The 22,615-nt window shown below is 35.2% G+C and overlaps 1 protein-coding gene across 2 annotated transcripts in view; it reads left to right on the top strand.

The window, feature by feature from the left end:
* The window catches only part of Mip (Myoinhibiting peptide precursor), a 254,565-nt gene that overhangs the window by 152,776 nt on the left and 79,174 nt on the right, over positions 1-22,615 (top strand). Inside the window, exon 3 of one of the 2 annotated variants that reach the window (XM_074177191.1) lies at positions 17,496-17,632. In XM_074177191.1, the coding sequence (XP_074033292.1) occupies positions 17,498-17,632 (135 nt within the window). In that variant the 5' untranslated portion in view covers positions 17,496-17,497. Of the gene's footprint in view, positions 1-17,492; positions 17,633-22,615 lie in introns of both variants that reach the window. The other variant, XM_074177192.1, reaches the window with a different exon arrangement.

The following is a 22,615-nucleotide window of genomic DNA, read 5'->3' as shown; positions in this document are numbered from 1 at the left end:
CAAAAGTTTCTCAGGTGTGTATAGTTTTATAGTTCAGTACAGTGTTCCAAGCTTCTGAGAAGCAGCCTTTGCAATTCCAGCGACATTGTGCCAAGACATATTGGTGTCCATTTTAACCATCAACATTATTATATTCGGCTCGGAAACATTATTCTTTTTGGAGGAAAGCTCTTCCTGGGTTTTTGTAGCATTGAATTGAAACTGGTTAGTTTCACTCCAATTCGAAATCACTTCTAGATCCTCATTAAGATATACAACCTTCTGTTGCTGGTGAAGATGCGCATCTGCAGCAAAGCAATATATTGTAACCCTTTTCTTCCAATAAGTTGTTGATATGTAATAAAAAGAGGGTTGGAGACAATATGGATCCTTGGGGAAAACCAGCGTTGATGGTAAAAAACGAGAGATATCCATCTACGGCCACTTGCAGGGAGCGTTCATTCAAGGAGGCTGCAGAGCTATACACAAAAACCCTCATACCACACACGGTCGAAGGCTAAGAAATATCAAGCGCAACAGCTCTTGACTCTCCATGTTTTTCGATTGTCTTATTCCAAATCTTGATCCCAAGATTCCTTCGACTGGAAATAAATCAAATAAGCGAATGAATGTCATTTCGTACTGTCATCGATGATATGAGTTGATTTTATTCATTCGTGACGTAAATTCGTAATGTTGGAAACGAATTGAGTGCTTCATCTTTTAATCTCATCCAGATTTGGTGTTGAAGCGGCGATAAGGCAAGTGTCGCATTCCCAATCATCGATATACGCCATTGAGGATATCAGTGTTCCATGTAACTGCAAATTTTATCTCTCTCGTATACCATACTGTGTAGCACTCCTCTGATTCAATTCCATATCGAAGAGAAACTGAAGGGAAATAAGTCTATGATTCAATGTTCATATAAAAGTAGTTGTTTCGAAAGAGTTTTTTCTTCTAGTTTGTGTCTAAAAATATCTTCTTTGCATGATGTACATTTCTTGTGAATAGTTCAGTCTGAAATTAGTTGTGGAAGATTCCCGCTTTTTTGTATAAATAGGAAGAAGTAGACAGCCAAAACCTTCCTTTCCCAAACATACTATAATAGTTAACATTCATCGATTAGATAAAATCTCTTTGTATTCCCTTTCAAACCATGTATGACATGCTAATTAACTTCAGATATAGATTTCGCCGGTAGGTTGTCGTTCTCAAAGCTTATCTTTGTTATTCTATATTCAAATTGCGAAACTGAGAGAATTTTGAAATCAAACGTACTACCAGAGGAACTCTTGGCGTTAGAAGGATGATTTCTAATTCGAGTATAATAACAAAAGATCTCACGTATATTAGGACAAAGCCATCATCTAGTTCAAAGTGCAAAACCAGTATGTGAATGAAGTGACTTAGCAAATATACATAATCTTTGTGAAGCCATTGTTTCGGGATTCAGCGGATGTTCATATAGAGTGGGTATTTTGAAGTCATTTTAATATTTTTGTGGGTTCTTTCGTTGATCTTCAGCATTGTCTAGAGTCTAGACGAATATATAGTGTGAGACATCTTGAAATAATCACTATTTCTGGTAAAGATTGAGATTTGGGAAAAAATAGTTATAGTTAAAATGATCCCAAAATGTCCATACTTTATTATTCCTCGAAGAGTAATTCAGTACAAATTGTACTCAAATGATGAGAATTAGTATTTTGATTGCGACTTGTAGATCCTGGATATATTTTTTCAAGTCTTGAGTGCAGACAGCTTACATAAGTCATGGTCGAAACTGAAAATGGTGATAGAGGAGATAATTTCTGATGAAAATCTTTCTGTAACGTAGAGCCAAATCCTCACCATTATTGAGTAGTCTCTTTGGCAACCGCGAAGGTTTCGGAAGGTGCAGCGACATTACTGTCATTGCACGGCTTCTTCAACCTTCTTGGAGTTCTCTCCGTGGAGGTGCATAAGTGGGAAAACTTTCCTGCAGGGGCAGCCGGTTCCTTGCCTTTATTTAAGGCGGAGCTCTTGGCTCCCGCCGCAGGAAGTGACCTTGCTATTTGAGGTGGAGTGAGGAAGGAGGAGGGTGCACTTAAAGTTGCTGCCACTCCTGCCTTCTTCGCTCACTTTCCCCAAATGCGCTTTGTGTTACATCACGAGGTGATCGGCTATGTCCAGTCTCATTCCAAGAGGATTGGGGTGGCCATTTCTGTTCATCCCCAGCCCCCGCCTTACATTGAGGTGAGCACTTCTGTCCAGCCTCGGGATTAATTTTTGTTTTTGTTGTTTCTGTTTTTGTATTTGTTTCATTCATGTGTGTTTCCACGAGTAGCAGGGGAAGAGTTGGTCACCACTGGCAGAGCCCCGCATTACCAGAGGTAGGTTGATTACAATGAGGCTTCGCCCAGTTCACCAAGGGTATCGTTTGTAACCGCATTTCACCCGGCGGCCAATCAGCTGTCAGCACGATTCCTTACACCTTCGTGTGGGTAGGCTGGTCCACGGTGGCATGTTTTGCGAAGGCTTTTGGGGAGTTTTAGTTCCCCTCACCCTACTTATTCCTCCCACTGACCAGGAGTTCGGCGACCCCGTCCGTAAGGCCACATTGGCTTCCCGGATAAGGCCTTCAGTCTCCTAGCCGTTCCCCTATCCGCCACCTGGGGACGCGCCCGATAGGTAGCTCAACCCACGGGACCACCATACAGTAACCATGATCTCTTATTGGTAGGTTTTCGCCTTTAGAAAGTGCCTGAGTGGCTCATTGGTTTCCATCCACTGTCCTGAACGTCTCCTGTTGTCGTAAAAGATCCACTTTCTATCACACGTGACGATCAGATCCAAAAAAGGATAATTTCATCAAAATGTGTCGAAACGTGACAATTTCTGTCGAACGTTCAAATCGTGGGGTACCCACTTCGCGAGGTGTCTGACGTTTCCAATAAGTTTTAAACCATAAAAAACCGCTTGGAAGCTCAGGCGCATTGTCCACCAGGGTCCTCGAATCCTCGTCCTGGATTACTGTAGAATGACCAATTTGGAGCTCATTTTCGAGTCTGAAATTTCGCAAATCAACGTCAAACAGCGTTCATTCACACTATCTTTGCCAAATGCGAGATTGATTTTTCGGGCCTTTCGGCAGCGCTTCTTTTCAATTTGAATTCGTAGAGAAAAATGTACCGTAAATCATGTAGTACCTAATAACCTGAAAATAGAAAAAATTGAAATTTGGAAAAATGAATCAATGTATGCAATACGAAATTCTCTATCGCTCTATCGCCGTCTCTTTTATCATGTATTCATAATATTCTATAATAATATTTCATTTTCACCTAAATTACACATGAATTTCCTATATTGAATATAATTTACAATCATGTTGGGAATTTTATTGAAACAACGATAAAAATTACATATTATACATAATATTAAATGGGGGGAATATTAAAAAGGGGAAAAAAGGTAAGTGTCATCAGGAACAATACACTGGTCGAAGAAAATTTACGGGGACTGTCGCCCTTCTCGAGTTATACGTTTTTCGTTTTTTTAAATAGAATTGTTATTTCTGAGAATATCAAAAGATGGAAAGAGAAAATGTTATTGTATTCGAAGTGTATCATGACCATTTAATAATAAATATTGGATAAAACATTTCCTGTCAACATGACCACCATATACGGATCTGTCTTCTTTATTCCAGATATTGATAAAGCAATAAATTCACATTTCAAGGATATATCCCATTTGATATTTCCATAGTGTTTCGTTTGAAATAACTACCATCATCAGTGACAACAATTTAAAATTACGGTCCTGTCGTAACTTCGTTTGTAAATTGTTTCGATTTCTTTTGAATATAATCCAGACAACCCAATAAATTCGACAGGTACCCTAACACAATGAAAATTCGTACATTTTCGTTTCAAAAATGTTTGTATTGCCGTAATCTTTCTTTCAAGGCTTATTCCTCCCTAATCAATTATAGGTGCTTCGCAATATTTTCAAAATTCTCGAATCTAGAAGTAACGAAAATATCAGTTTTTGGTCAATATCCGATTGTTCTATGATTTGGTTGAATGCATTGTTGATATCTGTTGAGAACTGTCAGACGTTTATGAACATATCAAAGAATTCAAATGAATGGACTGATATGTTATTTAGTTATGCAAAATCAAATAGAAATCCTCTTCTGGCGAAGAATATTATGTTGAGCTATACCCGCATCGTCGTCTTCCGAACATTCAAATGTTTAGACGATTAGAAAGAAATTTGAGGTACTATGGTGCATTTGACAGAAAGACAACAAGAAAATGTGTGGTGACTGGAAGTGTGAGGAATCAAATAAATATTATGGGTAAGCAAATATTACCACATACAAATTTACACAGTGAAATCATCTTTTAATTCAGGATTGCCCAGTTACAAAAATTATGCTCGATCCCCAGATCTTATTTCTTTAGATTTTTTGTCTGGGAATACATAAATGAATACATAAAGTTTTTCTCAACACCAAGTACAGATATCGACCATCTCAAACGAAAAATGTGACATGCATGTATTAGTATTACACGTATTATGCTTGAAAATTGCCACATAAATTGTCTGGACCGATAATTCAATGTATATTGCCATGTAGCTTTGATTTTCCGTATTGGTTTCATGATAAAATAAATTGTTTTCCTGTTTGATTGTTGCCACTGATTATGTCAAATGAAACGCTATACAAACAATAACATTTTTTTCCAATTTTTTATATTCTCCGAAATAACAATTCCATTCGAAAAAAAAAAAAACAAAAAACAGCATTTTTGGGTTTGCCCGTATAACTCGAGAAGGGCGAGAGTCGCCGTGAATTTTCTTCGACCATTGTATTGTTCCCGATGACAGTTACCGTTTTTCCCATTTAATCCTCTTCGTATCTGTTACGGTATAGTATAGAATATAGCAATGTTACCACATGTTGTGGAATTAGCCGCGGTGGTAGAGCGCTCGACTCACGATCGGAAGGCCGTGGGTTCGATTCCCACCTCGACCAGATATTTTTCTCGAGAGAATTTATCTCGTTGAAGCTGGGATGATTTTGCAATCGTGTTAGGAATCACACGTTCAAAGGTGAGACCTCGTTAGTCCTCAGCTCGCACAAGTTTCTCAACTTCTGAGAGTTGTCTTTCGTGTTCGAAAACACATGACATTAAAACGGACAACCTGATATAGACAATTGAAAAGAAATATTTTTTTATTGTCAAAAAAATGCAAACACATAAAATGAGTATGAAAAAGAAATTGTCATAAATTATGAGGAAAAATTACAGTAAAGGTTAGAGGGATCATAGAAGAGATTGACGCCATAGATATTTCTGGTCATTCATTTAATTTTTTCAACTTCAAATGTCATTAAATTATTAAACCTGCTTCAAAATAGCTACTTTTTTCCAATGTATTCATTTTTTCATTCAATATTCCTCAATTGGATTTTTCAAAAAATTTTTTTTTCATATTTTCAATTATGAGCACTGAAAAAGTGTTTACAATAACAATCAATTATATGAAATGGTGTGCAAACCCTATATTCATAATGGGTGAATGATTGGGAAAGTGAAATTTGAAATATATTCAAGAAACCGCAGACATATTAAAGTTTCAATTTCAGTGCGGTTGCGTATACCCCCCATCAAGTCTCCGTTTAATTTTGACGTTAAATCTTATAATATTCACAGCCAGAAGCCACAAATCTTATTCATGTTATTATTCAAAATCTTGATATTTGATACGTAAATGAGTAGGTGTACTCGTATAAATCTAAAGTTTCTTGATGCCCTTGGAATTTAACGCAAAGATTGCAATTGTTTGGGAAAAAAAGGTCTTGGCTTTCTACTTCTCCATCTTCATGCAAGAAAATTGTGTGAATCTTCCAAAGAATCGAAGAAAGCAATCGATTTAAAATTGAACTCTTCAGGAAGAGAAAAGCCCTCAAGAAACAACTAATTTCATATAAACATCGAATTACACGATAAAAAAAATACTTTTGAAACAAATACTATTATATGAACATTGAAGTACACAAAAAACATATTTTTTTTTAATGGAGATACAGTACACGCCACGACTGATGACGAGCGATCGCACAGGTATAGACCCTCCCAACTGAATTACTATTGAATTACGATAAGCCCCTTGCCGGCCAGTGTCGTACCTATAATTGGTTGTAATTAGGGTAGCAAATGGAATATGACTTCTTTGTAATTTCTTTTCATATTTTATTTAGTATCGTAGGTAGTAGGTAGGTAGGTAAGTCTAAAGTGAGTGGGTCTATTCGACCCTCCATCGCAACCCACAAGGGTTTATAGTGGCTCACACCTATTCACACTCGGCCAAATAAACCCAGCTTCTTAACGAAGCCGATTTGTTTGTATGGTGAGTGGTCTTTCAGGTCAGATGATGAGAGTACGGATCTGCCGAACTCAAAGAACCTGATTCGGTCCCCAGCAAGGCAGGCACAAAGTATATGCTCTGCTGTATCATCATTTTCCAGACAGAGGTGACACACACTGTCTTCCGACAGTCCAAGTCTCCGCATATGATGATTCAAATGACAGTGACCTGTAAGAAGGCCTGTTAGACATCGTAGTTCATCCCTACGGTAGTCAAACAACTGTTTGGAATCAAGCTTCGATGGGTGAATAAACGCCTTGGAGTGAGCTAATCCTGGAAGATTCTACCAGAAGTCCATAAATCTTCTTGCCAGCTAGGTATTCAGTGGTTGTTTGGCAAAGCCCAAAGCGATGCCAATGACAGAATCTGGTCCAATGAAGCTTGCAGCACCCTCCTTTGTAAAAGAGTCAGCAGCTTCATTGCCTTCCAGGCCAGTATGGCCAGGAATCCAGGCCAGAGACAATCTGTTCAGTCTTCCTATCGAGGAGAGTCGTTTTTGGCAGTTTGCTACCAATTTAGACGTTGCTCGGTAGGAGCCTAGAGCTTCCAACGTCGGTTGACTGTACAAGAATATTTTTATTGACTTGTGTTTGAGGTTGAATTTATCCAATCTCTTCGCACATAATTCAATAGCGTAAATTTTCGCTTGAGATACAGTCGCATAAGTTCCTAGGCAGGTAGATAACTCTTTCCTGGAAACACCTGCACCAGAACCGGAAGGTGTTTTTAATCCATTTGTGAACTAACAACTATCTGCTATTAATCTTTCCTCATCCGGGAGGATACAGTCCTCTCTACTTGGTAATAGTACTTTATAGGGCAGTTCATAGTTGACAGTTGGAGGCATAAAGTCAGAGGTCATTTCCAGAATGCTGTGACTTCCAATGTCAACCAACAGTCTGTTGCACCCTACATTGAATTGATTTGTGCAATTGGCAATGTGCACAAATCTGTATGCAGTCCATCTAGCCTCTCTCTCCAGAAAAATGTGGAGAGGAGGTAGATCTAGGAAGACCTCCATGGCCGCTGACGGTGTGGTACTGATGGTATCACTGATAGGCAGACAAGCTTGTTTGTAAGTCAGAGAGCTTCATTTGGGCCGTTTTCTTTAAAGCCTTCGGCCACCAAGCAGTTGCACCATAAACGATCATTGTTCTGACAATCAGCACATAAATCCAATAGATTTTGAGGGAAAGTGGCGTTAGATCGTCCAATTTCCTTCTCTTGGTGAAGGGGATTAACACAGTTTTGCTGGGGTTGGCAGACATCTGCTCCCTCAGGCACCAACTGTGAACAACGTCCAATGCGCTTTGGAGGATATTACAAGCTACCCTTCCCGACGTGGACCTTGCCAGGATGACAAGGTCATCTGCATAAGCTTGCAGATCAACTTTTCTCCTGTTGAGGGCATCAAGCAGACTATCCACCTGGAGCGACAACAGAAGGAGAGATAGTACCCCTCCTTGAGGGCAGCCCCTGGTGACCCTGAACCTGATAGCCTCGCCTTGAAGAGTCGTAGTTGCAGTTCTGTTTATTAGCATGGCATAGATCCAGCCAGTTATGGTCGATTCTATACCCTTCCTAGCAAGGGACAATCCTATAGATTTAGGTAGTGTATTGTCAAATGCTCCTTCAATACCAAGAAATACAGCAACTACAATTTTCTCAACGAGGTTGTTTAATGCTGAATCTGTCGATTTGCCAGTTTGATAAGCATACTGGTGGTTATTCAGGGGGGATGCATATAATGCTACCCTCCTAATATGTTCGTCCAGTATCCTCTCAAGTCCTTCCAGCAGGAAGGATGTAAGGCTGATTGGTCGTACCGATTTGGGGTGTGGGTCTCTCCGGCCGGCTTTAGGTATATATACTACCCTTGCTACCAACCAACTGGGTGGTATATAGTTCCACGCTAGACTAGTTTTATACAATTCTGGGAGAATAGGTAAAATTATTTCCAGTCCGTTTTAAAGAAGAGCTGGAAATATACCATCCTCTCCGGGATATTTGAAGGGCTGAAAAGACTTGATAGCCCATTCAACTGCCGGTGCTGTGATAACCTTTTTTGCGACGTCCCAGTCGTTCTTTTTTGGACGTTTAGCGCCCTCGAAGATGGGCGGCCTGTTGTTATCAAGAGTTGGATTTCCAGGAAAGTGGTTTTCTATCAAAAGCTCTAACGTTTCTTTACTAGAGGTCGTAAATGTTCCATCGGGTCGTAGTATAGTTCATTAAAATGTTATATAATGATACACTTGTCCAAAAATAAACTTTAATCAGTTACTATCTAAATACAATTTTTCTTCAACCTTACTGCTGCTTGTGCTGCTATCGTCATTTAAATTCATAATCACTGGAGTTACCTATGTTTGAACGTCTGTGGATGTTTCGTTTTCCCAATATTTTCGCTTTATATTTACTACATGTCGACAACGCTTTTGCCATTCCTCGAAAGTGATTTGATCAAACTCGTGCTCCACCAGTTTCCTCACATCTTCCAACTTGAAAGTTGGAAGTCGAAAAACGTCATATCCGCGTTCAAGCGGACATCAAATTTGTATCTAATATGATGCTTTTTATTTACCTTGATCAACTCGTATAATTCGGGTTTGACTATGTTAGGGGTGAATATAATGCTTTTTTCGTGCAGCCATTTCACCATGTCAAGGCTGTGTTTAGGGCTGGATTATTTTAAATATTATGGTATGAAGCATTATGACTACCGAATTCACAGGTGAATTTGGAATTTATTTTTCTTGTAACCGTTCTCTATGGTTTTCAAAATTCATTTCTAAATGATAATCCCCTGATGTACCTGATTCAAATATAAGCCGACAATTAGGTATAAAGTCAATGTCACCTCCTGCATGGACAATAATAAGTCTTGGTCCCTTCGCAATATTTTTCAATAACCCTTTGGTTGATTCATCCGTTCAGTTCGTAGACGATGTATGTCCACTATGAAGGTATGTTTCACGAGGAAAATTATTGATTTTTTGTAAATACTTGATCCTCAATTTTCTAACATCCATTTTCTCTATTGAATTTTTTAAATTTTTTTCAGACCTTCTCCATTTGTAACCTATTTTCTTTTAAATTCTACGAAGAGATATTTCGGAAGCCACAATTCCCAAAACGTCATTAATTTTGTGTTGGATCTTTTTTACCGTAATTAGACACCCTTTCGTCTTATGAAAGTCTTGAATAATCTGTCTAATACTGGAATACTCATATCTATTCGTGAATATCAGTTACTGGTGCTCTTCTAGGCTGCTTCTTTCTTGGGGTGGAAAATTTTACTTCTCCGTTATTTGCAGAAACTATTTGCCCCCCTTCTTTAACCACTCTTTCAATAACGGTTTTTGTTAAAATACCTAATACAAAATAAATATTTGTGTTGAAATAGTTACTGTTTGAATTCATTCAATGTTACCTCTTGTAAGGTAACATTAATTTGGATAACGTATCCGACTCACATTTAAAACTTTGAAAATAATTGAACACGTACCTGACTCTTGATACTGGTTTTCTGTTAGGCAATGTCATTTTTTCAAAACAATACAAATTATGTACAGAGCATTTGTATGTCTTGCAAGAGCTGTAGTGGGGGATATATTGAAAATGAGTTTGTGCGCATGGGGGCTGCTCGCCATCACGTTTGGCGCTTGCTGTAGATAGTTTCAACACAGACTATTTAGTATGGTTTTCGAAAAGAAATGCCCATATTCAAATTTGCTTTCTTTCTTTTATAATAGATTCACTATGGTTGGAACTGCCATCTGCACAGTATTCTGTTACTGTTATTAGTGTACAATGCACTCGATATGTCACGGATAATTGAAAACTGTACTACAGTCGATTGAACAAAAAAACTCTACGAACTCATATCAACTACAGCAGATAGAGGTTTATATTCATAAAATAATGTGATTGAATTGGCCAATACTTGATGGAAATCCAAAACGTATTCAAGTATCACTTTTGTGGGAAGATTTTTCACTGAACAATTTTTAAAACCACTTGTTTTTCAAAATTATCTGTGGATATCAATTCTATATTTTAGGACGCATTTTGGACAAACAATTGATGTCTACTGAATACCATCAGAAAGTTTCTCAACTTGAGTATGCAAAAGCATACCAGGAAAAATGTACCTATATTGATCCGATCAAATTTTTTGTGATGAGATCAGGATTTCCATAGACCATTTGTATTTTCTAGGACTTGTCTCTTTCTACAATGAAAAAATTGAAATCGATGATCGAAAACTTCATGAACATGTAGAAGAAAATAACTGGCAAACAACTGATTTTCAATTCTGAACATGATGCCAGATTTATGACTACAAACCGTCAAAATGAAAACTTTATAAAATTACTAGTTCTTCATTTCGAGGGGCAAAATTATCAAATACAGAAATTTACTAATAAACAAACCACTTGCCTCTGAATAATGCAGTAACTAATCCATTCGGAGTAAACTGGGAGTTTGCCCTTTTCCTACCCGTATGAAGTTATCCATTATTTTCTCTCATTTTTTCAGGTTATGGAAGGGTGGAAAATTCCAAACAATGCCGTTTTTTACTTCAATTTTTACAACATATCGGATGGGATAATACAACAGCTACATTTCGACATACACAACTCATAATTTAACTTTCAATAATATACAGATTTGAGTCAAAAAATATATAACACTTCATCAGAACTGACTTAAAAGGTTTCGAGAATTGTTCCATTACTACCATGTAAAATGGCACTCATAGTGTTTTATTTTATGTTGATACAATTGTATCTGGTTTCGATATGCCCCCAACCAAGCAGAAAATGTAATAAAGAGTAAAACTCTCAGTTTCGTTTTATAAAAAGTGTAATAGCACAATGCTGTTCTTTTAACATTAGCGTAAATAGCTTTCCTTCGTACATTGTTTTCAGCTAATGCAAACAACTGACACAAGTGTATCACATACACGGTGAACCTATTTAAAATTGGCTCAGAATACATTTGGATTTTGTTTTTATGTGGCTGTTAATTTTTTTTGTTGAAAGTTAGAGGTGCTGACTTATATTGTCAAAACAGTGTCAACAGATTTGAGATGTATAAAAAACAAAATCTGTTTTGAAAAAAAATCGATTTTCCGCCCCCATACGAACGACAACTCTCAGAAGTTGAGAAACTTGTGCGAGCTAAGGACTAACAAAGTCTTACCCTTTAACGTGTGATTCCTAACACGGTAGGAACAATAAATGAACAATGAGTGTGAAACGTGAAAGTATAAAAGCGCTTATTGATGAAACAGATTATTGAGGAAAATAATCAACGAATGATGAAAAAAAAATTTCAAACCAATTTAACTTACGACGTTTGAATTGTCAGTCGTAAAAATTTGTAAATGATCTGTTTTACTGCTAACCAGGAGTCAGAATATAATATAAATTGATTTGAAATCCCTGAAAAAAATCAAAAAGATTAACCGAAAATAACAATTTTATTAAACAAGACTGAAATTACAGAGAAATAACATACAATCAACAACCAAATTGTCTTTTGTTTATTTAAATTGTTATTTTCGGTTGATCTCTTACATTTTTTTTTTCAGGGATTTCAAATCATTTTATATTATATTAGACAATTGAAGTCCGAACTGATGAAATACACCACGAAACATTGTCGACCACCTTTAAACAAGGAGTCAGAACTTGTGCCGGATGAGGATCACCGAGATCCTGCCTTTTAAAGTGCGATTTTTAGCACGGGTTGGACAATAAGCAGTGGAAATTGATCTTTCGGCCGTAGGGCCTGTACCACCGTTCCACATAGCGGTAAATTGAATGAGTAGAATGGAGCACTAACGTTACCTCAACCGGTTACCATCCCATCATCAGTATCTTCGGATGATAACTTCCATATTCCCGATATTCTGAGACTATTCATAGCTCAGTTGGTCGCTTGGTCGCGTTTTCTTCTCTCCTTATAGCTTCAGTGCACCGTTATCCGTATTCTCGCTCGATTAGATGATTCCATACGCTACTGAACTCCACATTCGCCCGACTGACTACGCAGCTTCTTTAAACTTCCTTTCAAAAAAGTGTTCTTCTCTGTGGATAATTTCGATTCGAACTACTTACGTTAATAGGTCTTCACAAGCTCTAATATTTTCGATCTGCTGATTCTTTCTTGTGAGATCTTTGTACTCGCTGATGCGAACTTTCAATGGTTCTTTGCTTTCATTTTAGGACTTGTCTTATTAATTTGGTATCTAGAAGATGCAATTCTTGAACACCTTCGCGATTAGTGGCTTGATTTTTATAAAGCTGCTACGTACCAATTCTTTTTATGGTATGCGACAGTACTGTTATTTGCCGGGCGCTTGTTGTCTTCTGTCTTTCTTGGTATGGCCCAGTTCCCTAACAAAACATATCTTCAGTGACTGAATACATCATTTATCAGGGTTCAAATGATTGTTCTCTATTGGTAGATTAGTGTAGGTTGATTTCGTTATCCAGACACTGTCTCGTGGGAGTTGGTTTTCTATATACGGATTTTTCCCACTTGCTACAAACCCTGTTCACCGTCATATCTATAAATGGCAATCTGTTGTGGACTTTACGCTACTGAGGTGATACACAAAACTGTACAGTTCCACGTCTGCGTGATTTTATTCCATGAAAGTTTCAACAACACATATCATACAGACTAGGGACCACTTGTGGTCTTCTTCAATAGCCAACCAAATCAATCATTACATGAGTACGTTGGCTATAACCGATGAAAATAGCGATCCCATGGCAATCCCTCTTGCGGAAGAAATTCTGTCTTCGGTTGGAGTTATCAGTTCCAGATACAGCATCCTAATTACTTTATGATTACTTCTATTGGCTTCTAGATCTTCGTATCCACATGTCGTCATCATCAAATATTACCTCCTCATCAAATAATTTTCTCTGAATAAATTTCAGTGCATTCACCCAGAAGTGTTGAAAAGTTTCATTCGTTCTTATCTCATGTTATATATCATATCAATGACTGCCGGAATCTCCTCCCGTAAAAAAATGCTATTGCTCACTCATTTATTTTGTATGCTTATCGTTTATTCATATCGATATATCCCAAAACTCAAATGTATGTTAGTATTTCATAATACTGCTGACCGTGTTCTGAATTTATATATACCGTATCCGTGATATGATTGTGATGTATTCCAGGAGAGTAGGAAGGAGTACGATCTCTGAAAATATTTCAAAACAACGGAAAACAAGAGTTCTTCCAAAATGAATAACTTTGTATATTTTCAAATGAGTTCAACCATTTCAAAAAGCAATTATTTTAGTAAGAAATAGGTATTTCAGTGAAACGTATTCTACTTTTTCGCAGGCATGTTGTTTTTGAAAGTCCAAAACAAAAAATCATTGTAATAAATAGAGGAAATACTCACAACCAGAAATTGCAATAATATTTTGGTGTTTCAAATAATCCATTAATTGAACATGCATGTGAAAGAAGGTAATAGCATGATATAAGGAAATGAGAGACATTTCAATTATCCTAATTCATGTCGACAATGCCTCCTGACAATACCAATAACGTCATATTTCAATCTGTGTTGACTTGTTATTCATTACTCTAGTAGCCACAGTGCCGGACTCTTTGAAAGAAACTCCTATGTGAAAGTAACTCAAGAAGAACGATTACATTTTATATTTTTCGGCCCACTCTTGTTTTTGTTAAAATTAGTATTTCTATCTTTCAGGCTTCCAAAACGGCTTCTCTGAGGAAACACGTTACCTAGTGAACCCAGTTACCCAGTGAAATTAATACAACATAATGAAATATGACAATATTAAGCAGGAATTAAGTGCCATATCTTCGAGTAAAGTATGGCCAGGAAAATGAAAATAAATGTTTATGGATGTGAGAATTCAACAGCAATTATAAACTCTGAACCTACAATAAGATATTTCCCAAAACTTTCATAAAATAATGTATAACTACATAAACTCAAGTGGATGAACATTATCAACATATCATATATACATAATACATGAAAACAATTTTCAAATAGGCAAATAACTAGCCATAGCCACTTCAACCCATCGAATAACATTTTTTTAAAATCACAAACTGCCTTGAACAACATGATGTATCATTTTAAAGGTAATTGGGCTGAGCTTTCATCGATGGCATTATAAAAATTGATCTGGTAATGAAAAACTGAGTTGACGATGAAATAGCCTCACGTCAGTACTATATAAATCAGGAAAATCGTGAAAACTTGAGAAATCGTTTTACTTGACTACAACAAAAATTGAAAGCTTCTGGATACGATATTGGAGAGGTTTTCAGTTAGTTACCCTATCTGGCTACATTCCTGCAGTACCTATACGCACTACATTCATCCCAATGCCAAATAATTTCTCTATATCAATGACAATACAGAGTAACGGACGATAGCTACACAATGAATTTCCTAAAAACGACTCTGCTTAGGTTTGGCTATCCTGATTATAATACGAGTGAACATATTAATAGGCATTTCGTTTTTGTAATCAGTGTCCTGAAAATATTTTGATAGATACAATTTTGCCCATTTGTCTTCAAACATAACACAGTGCGTCCCAAACTTGTGCTACCCCTACCTATTTGCTGTCGTCCTATCGAGAGAGATAAAAACGTGGTCAAATAGGCAATGTTTCAGTCATTATTTGTGAAAAATTTCCGTCAGCTCACTGACAACTTCCTCTTATACAATAAGTCGAAGATAATATATTTTTGTTGCAAATGAAAGCTTCTGATTTGATGACTTATTCGAGTTCAAAAAGCAAATAAATTTTGCTATAGTTAAACATTTTGGGTCTTCAGAGCTTGTCAACTGGATTCTTGGATTCCTGATTGAAATTCTTCGATGAAATCATTCTTAGCTTCAGTTTCTATCTACCTTAGATGAAGTCACAAATATGTAGAGTGGAAATCTGAATTTGTTCACAACTTGAAGCTAAGGGCAATCTCTGAAAACGTGTATCTTCCAAAATAAATATTGCACAAGGTTTCTATTGTTATCGTTGAATTTCCCAATTTATTTTTTACTCTGGAGAATAAAACTTTCCAAAAAATTTATTTTATTCGTTTCCCCAAGATTTGGGACTTTCTGGAAAAAAATAAAAATTTTAGGTTAGGAAATCAGCTTCACGTTGAAACTGGGCTCTAATTTGTGTTTTTTGGCTAATTTCAGTCTGGATGCCTGATTTTCACGAAATATGCTTCTTTTAAGAAACAGGACGTTCTCAAAAATAGGTGCGAAAAGTGGAAAAAATTTAGAAAACTGCCCTAGCTCTTCAAGTATTTTTTGTATTGGCATAGATATGTGGATAACGTTTTGTTATATTTCACAGATACTAAGAGACAATTAGATACTTTTCATAGAGATATTAACAATATTCATGAAAACATTCACTACTGAAGTAGAAGCAGACAATTCAAACTCAAGCAATTTTTCGGACATGACAATTAGTAAAATGAACGACAGACATGATTTTTCAATTCATCACGAACCTTCCCATACGAATATTACTATTCATTACGATTCTACCCATACGTACCAACACAAAATAACATCTTATGATAGCATGATTCATAGATTAGTCAATGTTTCTCTTTCAATGGGTAATTTCAATAAAAAACGCAATATCATCAAGCAAGTTGCAGTAAACAACGGATTTAAAGCTGAATTAATGAAGAAAATACTTTCCAAAAAAGTCTACGCACAAGCAATCCTGAAGATTTTTCCTACTGATAAGTCAGATAATCAAAATTATAAAACTTCAACATATTTTGGACAAACAATTGAAAAAGTGGCTTCAATTTTGAATTAACAAGATATTAAAATTGCATATAGAACAGGTAATACGTTGGGAAATTTAGTAAAGAATAATGAAGACGAAACATCAAATTCGAGAAATCAGGAATATATAAATCAAATTGTGGAACTTGTCCTAAGGTTATATTGGTCGAACTGGCAAAACATTTAGGAATCGCCTCCAAGAACATCATATGAGCTACGTACATGAGAAAACAAGTTCAACATGTTCAAATCATCTTTCAAAAAAAAATCATATCTTTAACAAAGATTTTGAAATTTCACATATAGAAAATGAAGGTTTAAAGCCTAATTATTTGAAAGCGATGGAAATTGATGAGCTTGAAAACAGTTTACTAAATGACCAATTAGATTCAAATAGATCACCATTACTGAACTTATTTTCTTAGAAACCGACATTGTATTATTGATATAGAATTGATATAATATGCTCTAGGTTATCATAATTTGAGGAGGTATCTTAGGTATATAAAAGTTCGGTAGTAGCTCAAGGTATTTATGATCGAAGAAGTATCTAAGTAGGTATCTCTCACTCATGATTACGTGAGGTATTGAAAAATCAGTTTGTCATTTACTACGAAAAAGCTACTGTGATAGGGAAACATGTCGTGATATATTTTTTGAAAATAAAGTTTGTGAAGATCAAATCATAAGCTGTAGTTTATGAAAAAAAAATAGATATAGATTGTATATTAGGAGTTTTGATAGTATTCTGTTTATTTGAACAGCTGGGCAAAAGTTACCTACTTACAGAATATTTCTATACATATTTTCTGGAACTTTCAAAACACTGTTTTTTCTAACTTACTTGGTGATAACTGAACCGACCAAACGCAACCACGAATCTCACGTTCATAAATAAATATACATTCAGAAGTATGGGAAATTAGTACTCACTCACACATGAAGTGGAACGATCATGAGAAGGTTTCAACGGAATTTATGAATACCAAAAACACAGGGCTAAGTTTCACAAAATACACTTTCCCTTTTTTTTAAATGTCTCAAAAAACTAAAACAGTTGTTTCAGTTCTGCAAAATCACGTCAATTCGAAACAAAGTTACATGAATAAACGTTTTCCATTCAACCAACTCCATATTCTTTGTAGTGAAGAAGATGAGTACGTGTATATTTCTATTCAATATCCACACGTCTACTTTTATGAAATCGAATTTTCAGTTTATGTTTCTCATACTTATTTCTTTTTCGTTTCAGCAGTAATGCGATATCAGTCGACCAACGTCAATTCGGCCAAGATTTTGTGGGCAACCCTGCTGGCTTGTTACCTTCAAGCTTGCCTCACATTCGTCGTGGCCGACAACGCGGATTCCCGAGGACAGGATGACAATCTACAGGTGAGATTTGGCTTAAGAACTCATTTTTCCGCGTCTGGATGTTTTCCCGTTCGCAATACACGTAAATACAAACTCTCTGTAGGGTCGGTTGGGGGAAATAATCCAAGAGATATCCGAATGATGAAATATAATACGATCAATGTAGGTTTGTGTCTGAAAGTTACTTCTTTGCATGGTCTACACATCTTTGTATAGAGTTAATTTTTGAAATTGATTGCTTCCTTCCGTTGGAAGATTCCCACATTTTTTCAAGATAGAAAAGTAAAAGGCCAACATTTTTCTTTCCCAAAAATTAATCTTTCCAAAAAATATACCCTTTCAATTCAGATCTATATCAATCACATTGAAAGCACGACATCGTCGCTATATTCAAAATAGAAAGTATTAGAGATTTTGCACTTTATTTTTTTTTTCAATAATTTTCAAACGCTGGTTTTGAAAATCTCATCGGCTGAAAACACAGTACAAACGTTACCTTTCAAAATGAATATAGTTTAAAAAACACGCTTTTAAAGAACACCAAACTGAAATGTTAAAAATAATGTTCTTTAACTGAGCTTGAAACAATAACGAACGAAAAATACAGTATTATTGTGAAAAAAGCGACTGGCGCTTGATATACAAAAAATATGGCACAAAGTGCGCACGCTTCTTTCACAATAATGCTAGTATTTTTCGTACATTACTGTTTTGAGCTTATTTAAAAAAATATTATTTTCAACTTTTTAGTTCGATGTTCTTTGAAAGCGTGGTTTTTAGTTTTTCAACTATATTTATTTTTCATTTTTTAGTTTCGTAAGCTATAAAAGCGTGTTTTCAAGACTTTTAAATTTTGGGATCAATCAGCCGTAGGTATATTGTTTAGAAAAATGACCATTATTATTTTCGATTACGTACAGCGCCATCTGCCCGCGAACAGATCAAGCAATAATGTCGATATATCAAGGAGGTTACGTACAGCGCCATCTGCCCACGAATAGATAAAGCAATAATGTCGATAATTCTGTCACCAGCAAACTGACAAACAAACGAATATACATACAGGTAAAGCTAATATGAAGCGTGTAAAACGATATTCCAGTTTACTAATTTTGAAATATGACTGAATTAAAAAAAAAAATACCATCATGTATTCAGCTGCCTTCGACAATTAACTACTGACAAAATCAAAATACTGCTTTTATGCTTGATATTAATGTGAAAATATTCACTATTTCAATAATTTTTTTTTCATCACAAAAGTTCATTACTATTCTGATTGCCTTCTTCATGTATATTTGGATACATATTTCACTTGCTCAGGCCCGTGTGAAACTGTAATAGTCGGATCTATATCTGGTATAGCTTCTCACTAACACTTTCATTACGATGTACATATAGGAGGAACAAATGTTGTTGAAAAGGAGGGGGAAAACTGAAAATGTTACAATTTGAAATGATATTCTAATTTAATAGTTTTGAAACGTATTCATATTATAATTAAAATGATAAACAAATCGAAACTTCAATTACTTTTTTGTTAAAAAATGTATAGCAAATATTTAACGAAAAAAAGTCTGTGTATTGTACGGAATTTCTCAATCGAGCTTGTCGCGGTTTTTTGTTGGTTTTATTGGATTTTCATTTCTTGATTCTGTTGTACGGAGGTTAACAAAACTTTTTTTCAGAACAAATCCAAATTCATTTGAAAAACATTTTTTCCACAATTGTTACTTGTTTTTAGGGTTAATTGTTTATTTTTTTCAATTCATTTCAATAGTGGTTCTCTGAATGTTGGTTATTTCATCGTATTTTCGAATTAATTCAATAAATAGTTGAAAAAATTCACGATTTCAAAGTGTATAGAATACTTTCCAATAATTTTGTCCATATCTTTATCATGCAATATTTGAATTCAATAATTTGTTCATTTGAGTCACCTACTGAATTTTGCAATTGATGGTTAACGAACATTGTGAGATACAAAAATAACAGGTAAGCTAAGTATCCTAGAGATAATCTATTTGTAAATTTTCATATTGGAATATTCAGTGACATATTTTTCAGAAATTTTGAAAAATAGGTCGTAAAAATATTTTCGAATGACTGTGCTAATAAGCCAAGTTCTTCAAACGACATTAAAGGTTTCAGCCGGGTCAACCGTTTATTCATTATTCTTCATTACATGAACAACTCGAAGAGGTCGATAAAGAAGGAACTACTGATAATGAGAAGATCTTGAAAATCCTCCATTTCTCATCAATTTCCATTAACTAGGTGACTCGAAGCCGACGGGTTTTGGACAACAAACTGTAATGAATTTGAATACTAGAACCACTGGCACAATGTACTTAATTTTGAAATTGTTTTGAACCAGTGAATGATAAAAAATCAGAATCGGGAGCCATCGGTAACGATGTTCCACAAGGTTCAGTTTCATTGCACCCGTGTGTATTATTGGAAGTCAACGCACGTCGGGAAACAGTTTTTTGTTCTAGTGTGAGGAATGGATTCCAATAGATTCATATAACGCGAGCGGTTTCAGTTCTATCAGAAAAAATTATGAGAGTTTTTGGCTACCTTCATTGTAGTATACAAAGTATAGAATCTTCATTAAAAATAGAATATACCATCAGATCGATGCTATACACATATATGAGTTGGAACCACAGTTTTTGTTTAACAATATTATCATTCTTTTGAAGTTGGAATTTAATTTTCAATTTTTATGACTTGTCCTATATAAATGTACTTTTTTAGTAGATACATAAGGGTTATAATATTGTTTTCCATGAGGACATCACAATTTTGAAGGAAACCTCGATTAAATCAATTTTTCAATTGCATTTCTGATGCACACCCTGTAGAATCATCAGGTAGAATCATTATTTAGGTAGACGATTAGGTACTAGGTTAGAGAATAAAATGGTTGTAATTTAGAAGTAACTCTCAGTTTATGCTTGAAGAAGCTATTGTATAGCGAAACACGTGTCGCGGTTTTTGTAAAACCTTTTATATACAATACACTATACAATATATTATACATATATGTTTACATATATTTACATATATCATATATACATGTATTATATACAATAAACTATATTGATCAGTTTTTAATTGTTACCAAGATCAATTTTCTCATGGGATCATCTGAAGTTCAAATTCCATTTTAGTAGACCGACCAACGCAGAAGAAATGAAAGTCAAATCATATCATGGAATTAGAAAAATTACATGTTGAATATTGTATTGCTCTGAGTATTGTTCAGTGTGGAACAGCAGATAATTTGAACATTCAATTTGATAACTCTTATATATATATATATATATATATATATATATATATATATATATATATATATATATATATATATATATATATATATATATATATATATGTATTCGAAGATTTACTAGCACTAAGTGTAATTGAAGAAAGAGCCCCTATATAATCCACATATCTTACACAACTAGATTTCAATCGGGCGGTGGGAAATAATTGAAAAAATAATTGATTTCATACAATTCAGTGAATTAAAGAGTACTGTGAAAAAATCAGAGGAAGATCTTACTCCTGAATTGATCAGAAATATAAATGATAAATCCTGAAAAGCCGCATCTACAGTCAACGTTATTTTGTAGTAGTTTATCTTATTGAAAAGTACTGTTAGTTTATTGATGTTATTTGATAATAAATTCCAACAGATACGGTTTCCCTCCATTGCCCGAAATACTGAAAATATTGGAATTCCAATAAAACTTCAATTTGATATCTCATGATTAGTATGTCTATACACTGGTGCTTGATGGGATGCGCTTTTATCTCATAAAGTCTATGGACCACTGTAGTAGTTCTGACGTTACCGCAAGATGGTGCAAATAGTCAATATTTTTGTTCAAATAACTAATAAAGGATTAGCAAAGAACAAAAATAATTATTGATTACAAATGAAGATTACATTTCGAATTTGACACAATTATATTATGTTAAGAAAATCAATACAAATACCTCTTTTTTCTGCAATAAATTTCCTTATTTGTTTCTAATAATGAAAATAGTATTGACGACAAGTATTTAAATAGTTAAACGAGTACTGGGAGAAATGTAGCAATATTTTTTTCATTTGGGTGTTTCAAAAGTGATGATCTAAGTAAACGTACGGTAAGGACAATTTGTAAAATATTCAAGAAACAATACAAACCATGCTAAAACTAACAATAGAAGTTGAAAAGTGCATTCTGATATTCATGAAATGGCAAATCGTGGTTTCGAATCAAAGTTTATAAAAAAAATTCCTAGAACTGGCCGATACCTGATGGAAATCCATTATAACGTATTCAAAAATACACTTCAATATAAGATTTCCACTTGAAAGTTTACATCACGTGTTTTGCTACACACTAGCATCGTCTAGCGCCAAAGAAGTTATTCCTGACACCATTAGCCAACCTATACATGATGTTAATATCAAACGAGGTAATTTCACCCTATTTCGAGCATAACTTCAACACAAGTTGACTCAGTTGAAATTTTTATTGACCAAACTGTTTTCATAAGATCACGTTCTTCCACCTAGAATACCAGTGATGTCAACTGGCTATACACACACACACACACACAGATGTTTCTGGTTTGAAATGTTGCGATTAAAACAGTGGGATGAAAGTTTCTCTCAGTGAAGAAAGCCGGTGCCCAATTTATCCTGGGTATTCTTGTTCGATAATTTTTACCACAGTTTAGACCTACATTCCCACTAATATACAGTTTTATAAGCCGTAGCTAGATATAATAATGTCAGGACAGACAATTCCGCTTTCTGCTTCAATAAGTTTATTGGGGGTTAAAATGGATATCAATATGTCTTGGCACAATCATGTCGCTGGCATTACAAAAGCTGTTCATCAAAAGCTTGGAACACTGTTCCGAACCAGAAAACTGTGCTCACACCAGCAACTTTTTGATGTTTTATAAAGATCAGATCAGACCTTCTTTGGAGTATTG

Source organism: Leptinotarsa decemlineata, unplaced genomic scaffold, assembly GCF_025532065.1.
Source record: "Leptinotarsa decemlineata unplaced genomic scaffold, Ldec_3_MD MMD2_tig00002159_RagTag_RagTag, whole genome shotgun sequence".
NCBI classification, from domain to species: Eukaryota; Metazoa; Arthropoda; class Insecta; order Coleoptera; family Chrysomelidae; genus Leptinotarsa; species Leptinotarsa decemlineata.
Note: the sequence above shows the minus strand (reverse complement) of the source record. Positions and strands in the feature narration are given on the sequence as shown.